Below are 9,984 nucleotides of genomic sequence, written 5' to 3' on the forward strand. Positions count from 1 at the left end.
AAACACACACACACAAGAAAGTGTTTGTGCAGTCTTGTGCACGTAAAAGAACCCAAAGCAACAAAAGGGTTGTCCCTGGCAAAATACTGTAGATAAATCTACATTGATAGGAAAACACACACTTGCAGGCAGGGGGAACAAAAAAAAAAAAAAAAGCAACACTCTCCCTGGGGAGAATAGCCCGAATTTCACACAGAGAAGTATGTTGTGACAAAAGAGAAATACAGTACAATACAATGCAATAACGTGTGTGTGTGTGTGTGTGAGTGTGCAGGCCTTGGAGCTTCTGGTAGAGAAGTGTGTCAGCAGCGGGGGACCGAACATGAGCCCTGGAGACGCTCTGCGCCGTGTGTTTGAGTGTTTGTCTTCTGGCATCATCCTTCCAGGTGAGGGGGTGGGGAGATAGGGACTGGCGGAACAGGAGGATGAATAAAGAAAGCAGGATTTCAACAGTGACAAAGTGTATACTGAGAGATCATGAACAGGAAGATCAGTAAAATATATGTAACAATCTACAGGAATGAATCAGTGGAAAGTTGGTGGTGGTTGTTTTTTTATGATAATAATGCAGAAGTATGTAAATGAAGCATTTAAGATATTTAACAGGTTTGTAGTTTTTATTTAGTTTTGTCCTTTCATGTTCATTTTGCATATTTTCTGTGGATTATCATTGGTTAACTTTATGCATGGTGGGGGGAGGAGGGGGTGGGGGCGGTATCTTAATTGTTACAGACATACTAATGTTGGACTTATTACAGATGTTGTACCGCTTGTGAGTTCATTATCATGCTGTCGTGCAGGTGGCCCTAGTCTGTATGACCCTTGTGAGAAAGAGCCAACTGATGCCCTGGGCTCCATGACCAATCAGATGAGAGAGGATCTAGTCGCCTCTGCTCAGGTAGGAATGTTCCATGATGCTCTCCAGTGCTGTTATATTTTTTGTTTTAGCTGCTTGCTTTGATTTTTGTCATCACATTTTGTTAATTACCCCATGACCACCAGAATGTCACTCATTTTAAAAAAAAAAATAAAATAAAAAAAGGTTGAGAATGTTACTGGTTTTTCCCACCTACAATCCAAAATGTTGTTTTTTGTCTTCTACTGTATGATATGCTGTGGCAGAAAACGTGTTTTGTGTACCTTCATTATCCACGGTAGCAAAAACATTTGTGTGTGTTGATGGTGGAGGTGGGAAGAAGGTGGTAGAATGGTTAAGATGTACATCTGCCAGTACAGTGTTTGTGAGGGTCTGGGTTTGAATCCTTGTCTTGCCCTTTCTCCCATGTTTGACTGGAAAATCAAACCGAGCACCTAATCTTTGAGATGAGATGATAGACTGATGTCCCATGTGCAGTAAGGACTGCAAAAGAACCCATGGCAACAAAATGTTGTCCTTTTGACAGAATTCTCTGGAAGAAATCCACTCTAATAGGTACACAAATATATGTATACATGCACTCAAGGCGTGACTAAGGGCATTGGGTTATGCTGATGGTCAGGCATGTACCTCGCAAATATGGTGTAGCATATATGGATTTGTTTGAACGCTATGCAGGCTGGGGAACTGTTTATGGATTCGCTATTTTCAGCAGAAGAGCAGTTGATTTCATAGGAGAAAAAAAATTTCAGAGATAAAAGAAATCGATGTGTGTGTTTTATTTTTGTCCAGTCTCCACACATGTATGCACTCTTCATAGCTGCCAGCCATTCCTAATTTTTACTGATTTTTCCATAATTTAGCACTGATTCCGAAATTAGGATTTTCTGCATATTTTTCTGAATTTTAAAATTTCAACAACAAAAACAAAACAAAAAAACCAAACAAACAAAAAAACATGAGAAACTGAACCAGCTCACAAGGTCCGTACACTGACCCATGTTTTTCAACTTGAAGACAGTTACTGCACATGCACAAGGCACCAATGCTGTTTTACCAACATGGCGTCGAGCAGTGAAAGTCGATGTGATGTGGGCAGCAAATCAGCAATAAAAAGGGTTTATCAGTGCTTTACTTCACAGTGTAAGGAACAGTTTTCATTTAACGATCTACACCATGCCCCCTCCTGAACCCACTCCCTGACAGGATTCTTAATTTAGGGTCTGGAAGGTTGGCAGCTATGACTCAACCAGACCCCCCCCCCCCCCCCCACACCCCCCCCCCCCCCCAGTGTCCCCTGTCCCTGCACACACATAATAATCAGTACACACACTCTCTGTCTCACACACATGCACACACACACACACACACACACATTCTCTTTGCTCCCCTGGACCCCTAATGGGGCGTTGCCCCAGCACTCTACCAGGGGCCTAAGGCAGTCCCTGGACCCCGGCTGATTTTCTGATTTTCTGAAGAACTTCTCCTGGACAGTTCCCCAGCCTGGCTATGACACCACCTTGAGAAAGTGAAACTGATGGTGACTACCTATTTGCAGCATGCCCTGAGGCTGCTGGCCTTCCGGCAGATCCACAAGGTGCTGGGCATGGATGCTCTGCCTCCACCTCACCTGGCCCGTCAGCGCTTCAACGTGCCTCGCAAACGTCGACACACTGGAACCGGGGAGACCACAGAAGAAGGTATTGAGGCTGTGCAATCGAAGTAGCAAGTAAAGGGGGAGGATTTCACTTAGTCTGCCTCCACATAAGCGATTATTGTCATCATAAGGGGCTAAGGGGGAGGCACTCAATCAGTCTGCCTCCACATTAGGGATTCTTGTCATCATTAGGGGCTTAGAAGGTGGGGTCCTTATTGCATTACATCAGAACAGGAACTACTGAACACCACCAAAGTGACTCAGCAGCATTGCAGAGTCTCCACTGGTGTGTGGCCACCTGGCAACCGAACATTATGGACTGCCATCTCTGCGACTGCAACAGATGTGGCTGTGTAGGAGGAAGACAGAGAATGACCAGTGTGGGAGTTAGGCCACTGAAATGGGGCAGCAAAGGGGGGAAAAAAAGGTAGCAGGGGTCTGTACATGTCTTCATAGGCCATGGAGTGTGATGTGGTTCGTTAGCATTTTCCCTTTGGAGTTGTGTGGCTGTGTTTTTGGAACTGTTGATATCCCATCAGTGTGGGAACGTTGTCATATGTTTGTCATAGCCATGTCAGGCATGTTGAAATAGTTTGCTTCTGTTTGTACATGAAGCCGTATTTGGTGTCATGCACTACGCAGTGTCAAACTGATGCAAATTAAGCCCATTGGTTTGCTCTGTTTGGTCGAAATGTGTGGCTGATTCAGCAATAAGGCAACCGGCTCAGTCTGCCATCTGCTACATGTACCTAAAGCTGTACTTGCCATCAGTGATTTTTCTAAAGGTCTTGTGGCCAAGAAATGCATTGTTTTTGACCTTTTGTATTGTTTTTTTGTTTATTTCTTAAACTGAGGACTGTGATATTTAACTACACCATTCACATCATGAAAATTCATTGCTTTAAAAAAAAAATTGAAAAATATACATACAAGTGTGAACATTTAGTATAACATCAAATGGGGAAAATAGGTACCCAAAGAAAAAAAGATAAGACATAGACAGGAAGAGATAGGCAAAGACACATGAGCCAAAAACAGGAGTTTTTAAATAAGTCATTAGTGAACCAGATACCCAGTATTTAACCAGTCTTTGAGATTCCATTCTAAGTACAATTCAGGTATGTACATATTACCTGAGGCCTTTTTATTATTTTTTTTTTCATGCTTCCAAGCCAGATTGCTCGTGTTTTCTCTATTACGTGATAGTCTAGAGGCTTTGACAAAATTGTCAGTTAAATGTGCAATTGTTCTTTTTTGGTATCTATTGCATGTGTATTATTAGCAGATTGATAAATTTTGTGTTCCACCTTATTAACACAAGTTGTTTTGTGCAAGTTGTTTTGTATAACTGTATCATCCCTTATAGTTGCAAATCTCTCTTCCCAAAATGACCAGGTAAGATGAATCAGGGTCTCTTTATCTCCCTGCCTGCAGCCTCTTTTTACATTGAACCACGGCACACACTGACTGTTAACAGTTCTGTAGAGTCGACTTTTTTGTAAATTGTCTCTGCCCATTTACATATACTTTTGACCAAAACGGTATGCTCTGAAGCTTTTAAACATAAAATTCCACACTGTCACAACTGACTCAAAATCCTTTTCAAAATCTAAACCCAAGAGCATACCTTGTAGTAGCAGCTGGTTTGAAAATATGTGTCTGTTCCCAGTACAAGATGATCCAATTCTTTATACATCATTTTAAAAATGGAGAATGGCCTCCAGTTCTTTAAATTTTTTCCCGACTTTATTGGGAATACAAGCAGTTAAATCTTCTCTTTGTGTCGAAGATAGTTCACTGCATCTAAGTGTCTCAGTGCTCTTACAACAAATATTTCAAGTTGTTTAAACATTTTTTTGAAGATGTTAAAATTTTTGTTGTTGAAGAATTCAGTTTTAAAAGCATCAGTATCTGGATTCTTTCCATTTTCCATTTGTTTTCAAGCAAAATTTACTTCTTCTGTTCTTACTTTACCTTTTAGTAATGTTTCATTTTCTGACAGTTGTAGTATACTTTTAATCAGTCACTTATTTCACAGGGCATAACATCTTTGTTTGCTTTATGAAGTTGTTCTTAGAAACTGTTCACCTTATTTTTATTTCCTCTTGATCATCTGTTAGATTGCTGTCATTTTTAACAGTCCTAAATTCTTTTCAAACAAGTTTGCAACAATATTTTGAAAATGTTTTCCCTCATCTGCCACCCATTCAGTCTTTGACCAAAGCAAAACACCTTCCATTACTTTGTCCTGATGTAATGTTAATTCTTGATTTTTTTCTTCTTTCAATACACTGATATCACTGTCTGTTTTTACTTTATTTCTTTTACCAGTTTATCTTCCTTTTTTTCGTTTCTTTTCAATAATACATACTCTATTGTTTGTGATTGTATTTTCATTACTTGAAAATCTAAAAATATTTGTCCGATACTTCTGACTCATTAACCAATCATTAATAGTATTTGGAATACTGTCTGTTGTAGGAGAAGGCTTGGGGTCCTGGGTGATTTGGGGTGGGGGTGGGGGAACAGATCATATGTGAAAGGAAGAATTAGTTTCATCTTTCTTAGTTTGGAAATGCACATGCGCACACACACACACACAAAAATATACATGTATGCATATAGGCACACACATACAAACACACACATTTTTTTTATTAGGGATTTACACATGCATAGATATGTCATGCTGGCAAATACCAACACATGTACATACTCAAGTTACATTAGACAGGTAATTGTTCACGACTGTATGTGTACAGTTTTGTGCATATTCCCATTCTAAATTCCATTATGTAGACGATGTTTCCACCTTAATCCTTTCCATGGTCAGCCTCCAGCCATTTAGCCTCAGAGACAGGGAAAGGTGGTGGAAGAAGAGGAAAGCAAGACCAGGGGAGGGGAAAGAGACATATATTTATTGCTTTGTCATTGAAAGCATTTTGTTCTTTTTCCGCCAGGAACTGAGAAGAAAGAGAAGAAAGACGGAGAGGAAACGGCCATGGAATCAGCTTCTGCACAGAAATAGACATCACACAACTGAAACTTTGGGCCATTTTACTTTTCCTGCTTGATTGGAAAGGGCTGAAAAGCATGGTTTTGTCACTCCCTTTGTGAGGATGGGTGGCAGTGTTTTCAGTGTGGTGGATAGAGTTGAGAGAGAGAGAGAGCGTGGCTTCTGGATCAGCAGGAAGGAGGGAATCACTGTGGTGGATGTAAATCAAAGGGGCAGAAAGAACTGAATTTGTGTGGCGTTCAGTGATTTTTTGATTTTGTGAAGATGTGGTTAGCTGTTGTGAACATGCGGTCATGAATATTAAAAGCATTAGCAAAGCAGGCAAAGAAGGGGAAAAAAAAGAACTTGCACAGGTTCACAATTATACACATTTTCACACATACTTTTTCATTTGCAGACATACACACATGTGGACACAGTTGCTGTTCAAGTTTGCTTTTCATGATGTTATATTGTGTTTTCACGTTTTATTTTGAGAGTTGAATCTAATGCTGTTGGTAAGATAATTGTACATACTCCAGTGGCATTGTTGCTTAATTAAGGATGTTCATATTTTCAATGTGCTTTTTTTTTTTCTTTTTTTTTTCTTTTTCGGTTATTTCATTTTTGTTTTTCTTGTTCACTTTGCTTTTGTTTTATATTAACTCTACTGGTCAGTTTCTCAGTTGTATCCTTTGTTTTGGTAAAAAAACCAAACAAAAACCAACTTAATCAGTTCCTCCAAAAGTAAAATTTTGTGCCAGTTTCAGTTTGTGTTTGTGTGACCGTTGTTAAGTAGCCTTTTGTGTGTGTAAGTGTGTGTGTGTATGCAAGTATACTAGAACTCATGGGAATTTAGAGGTTGGGTGGTGTTAAAGCCACTGGTCCCAGCTATATAAAAATATTGTCCAGCAAACTGGAAAAAGAAAAATGAAAACCAAAAGAAAACAAAAAAAAAAGTAATTGTTCATGGACGCACACATACATATATGTGCACATGCTATCACTAATGTAATTGTCTTTTCTGTTTCTGCAATACTTGGGGAATTGGGACAACATGGTAAAGCCTATGAATGTCCCATTACAGTTTTCTGAAAGATGGGCACAAACAGTATCAGTCATTTGATTTTGCTATTACCAGTGTTGAAAAGTGTCTGGCATTTCATATTGCTATTAATTATCTGAATACTTAATGATCACACTTTTCTGTGCTCTCAGTATAAGAAAACAAGTGTCTTGTAAGCACATTGAATTAAATCACAAAGGATCAATACTGAAAAATGTATCAGTTTACTAAAATCAGTGTCATGGATGTGCACACACATACACATAGTCTCTTTGAAAAGTACTGATGCAGTTGCTAGGAAACCTCGGTGAAATATATTGCCTGCACCTTCAAACCTGCTGACACTATTGACACAGTGCACTAATGGCAAGTTTCCACACCCAACATTGTTCTAGGGCTTTGCTGCAAAATAACAACAGGATACCCAGATAGGTAAGCGAGCTTATTTGCCAACACGAAATTAAGATACCACACACCTTGGTCCCAACGGTATCACTCCCCACTTTACAAGTTGTGATCAATTGCCTGTTCCATTTTCCCCAGACAGTCATCATTGTTCTGGTTTCTGAAGGAAGGCAGAATCTGACTAATGATATACGCCTTGTTTTTTAACAACATGAAATTAAGATACTGCACACTATGGTCCCAGCGGTATCACTCCCCACTTTACAAGTTGTGATCGACTGCCTGTTCCATTTTCCCCAGACAGTAGTCATTGTTCTGGTTTCTGAAGGAAGGCAGAATCTGAATAATGATTCACGCCTTGTTTTTTAACAACACGAAATTGAGATACCGCTCACTTTGGTCCCAGCGGTATCACTCCCCACTTTACAAGTTGTGATCGACTGCCTGTTCCATTTTCCCCAGACAGTAGTCATTGTTCTGGTTTCTGAAGGAAGGCAAAATCTGAATAATGATTCACGCCTTGTTTTTTAACAACACGAAATTAAGATACCGCTCACTTTGGTCCCAGCGGTATCACTCCCCACTTTACAAGTTGTGATCGACTGCCTGTTCCATTTTCCCCAGACAGTAGTCATTGTTCTGGTTTCTGAAGGAAGGCAAAATCTGAATAATGATTCACGCCTTGTTTTTTAACAACACGAAATTAAGATACCGCTCACTTTGGTCCCAGCGGTATCACTCCCCACTTTACAAGTTGTGATCGACTGCCTGTTCCATTTTCCCCAGACAGTAGTCATTGTTCTGGTTTCTGAAGGAAGGCAAAATCTGAATAATGATTCACGCCTTGTTTTTTAACAACACGAAATTAAGATACCGCTCACTTTGGTCCCAGCGGTATCACTCCCCACTTTACAAGTTGTGATCGACTGCCTGTTCCATTTTCCCCAGACAGTAGTCATTGTTCTGGTTTCTGAAGGAAGGCAAAATCTGAAGAATGATTCACACCTTGTTTTTTATGGTATATTGGCATTCTTGAAAGATCATGGAGCAGACTTGGATCAAATATTTACTTCAACAAGCAAGTGGAGAGGGGTGAACCAAAGTGACAGTTATCAAGATAAGTGAAGAATGCGTACAAGATGAACATGACACTGAAAGACCTCGGCTGATTTTTCAGAAAGGTATCAACTTTAGACATGTGTCAGGTTGCAACCATTTATACAATTTCTTAAAAATGTAAGTCAGTTTTGAAAGCTGGGCAATGTTGAAAACAGCTACTTCGATCTTTGACTGTGAACCAAGGTTATAATAGTAAATAATAACCAGTCGAAAAAAACACCAGAACATTCCACACTATCTTTGCAAACACAGGGATAATCAAACCAGAACTCAAAGCGGTTTATAAAGTCTCAAGAAAACCATTTTTAAAGTAGAAACTGCCTACAATGGTAAATGATAAGTCTGTCCATAGAATGTTCATTTGGCATACATACACAGAATATGCACATTTAGCATGGTTACCAGCGTTTTAGCCTTTTTCCATTCCTTAAGAACTGGTTATGAAGCTGATATGAAGGGTTGTAGGGTATTCTTGTGCTTCATCTTTTTCTTGATGTCAGTCAGAGTTGCGTATTCCACACATCTGCTTGTTAAATTGTATCAGAGAATTTTTCGTTCCTCTAATAAAGTAATTGTACATTGAGTTAAAAGCTTTGAACTTACGCCTGCAGTTTGGCTTAGCCTTTCATCAAAATCAAATGCTTCATAAAAATATTTAAATTTGAATGGTCAGAAATTGGAATAAGGGATAATGCAAATATTTTGCCAAAAGTTCTTTCTTTTTTTTTTCATGCACCAATTTTCACTGCATACAAGTCAAACATGTCCAGACATTGATATTACAACCATGAGTTTGAGTATGACTTGACTTGAAGTTCATTTTGGTGTGAAAGAGAGGAACACTGGTTTTCCCAAAGTTAAAGTTGGTTAGGTCTCATTGATATCAAGATGAACAAAATTCTGTTTTGATAATGTTATGTCAACCATAGATTTTTTAGCTGACTCGAGAAAAAATATTGTGATCTTGTCACCTCTTCCCATTTGTAACGACATTGGAGTTTGTGTGTTGTTTTTCCTTTGTACAGTCCCCATTTTGCACATAGTAGTGGTGTCCACAGCTTATATTAAGCAGGTCATATGTACATACGTTGTCTTTGGTTCATGTTAATGAGTTTGGAATTGTTCATGTTGGTGTTGAACTTTATTTAACTTTTTTTTTTTTGGGGGGGGGGGGGGGGGAGGGGGGGGGTGGTATTTCTTTGGTTCAGTTAGGAAACTGAATAACACATTTTTTAATTTTTTCCACTGTACAGTCCCCATTTCACGCAAAATAGTGGTGTCCGCAGCTTATATGAAGCAGGTCATATGTTGTGTACAAACGTTGTGTTGGGTTAGCATTAATGAATTTGGAATTGTTCATGTTGGTATTAAAATTTATAAAACTTTTTGTTGTTTTCTTTCTTTGGTAATTTAGGAAATGGCGAAGGTTTTCTTTCTTAAATCTTCATGTTGTACTCAGCATATAGAGGCAGAATTTTGCTTTCAGTAAACTCTTTCCATTAATCATCGAACGTGGTGAATTCAAGTTACGGTTTTGACTCGATTCTTTGAAGCACATTATCTCTAGAGGCTTGTGTGGCACTCAGCACCATTTTGTTTTAAATCATCATCCAAGTTTTCAGTGATCAAATGAGCATGCACAGGGAAGCGCTGACGAGTACTGCTGGTTTACTTCTCTTTTCTGAAGCAGTCGCATGCATGGTTCTGGATTGTTTTCTCCCGTCCACTGCAAAGTGGTCATGATCATGGCTTGAAAAAAACCAACAAAAACAAAATTACCACTTTACCGTCTCCAGTAACGCTTGCTGTTTGTGATTCTTTGTGTGAGTGGACTTGAAAGTGAGAGAAGAGACATGAAGCTGAAT

General features: G+C 39.2%; 1 protein-coding gene across 1 annotated transcript in view; it reads left to right on the forward strand.

The window, feature by feature from the left end:
* LOC143282073 (zinc finger RNA-binding protein-like) overlaps positions 1–9,269 on the forward strand; it is a 32,541-nt gene extending 23,272 nt beyond the window's left edge. Inside the window, exons 19-22 of the mRNA XM_076587534.1 lie at positions 275–386; positions 801–898; positions 2,436–2,577; positions 5,495–9,269. Coding sequence (XP_076443649.1) covers positions 275–386; positions 801–898; positions 2,436–2,577; positions 5,495–5,562 — 420 coding nt within the window. The 3' untranslated portion in view covers positions 5,563–9,269. The remainder of the gene's footprint in view (positions 1–274; positions 387–800; positions 899–2,435; positions 2,578–5,494) is intronic.
* Positions 9,270–9,984: the final 715 nt, after the last annotated feature.

The sequence above is a fragment of the Babylonia areolata genome, chromosome 5 (assembly GCF_041734735.1).
Source record: "Babylonia areolata isolate BAREFJ2019XMU chromosome 5, ASM4173473v1, whole genome shotgun sequence".
Classification (NCBI taxonomy): Eukaryota; Metazoa; Mollusca; class Gastropoda; order Neogastropoda; family Buccinidae; genus Babylonia; species Babylonia areolata.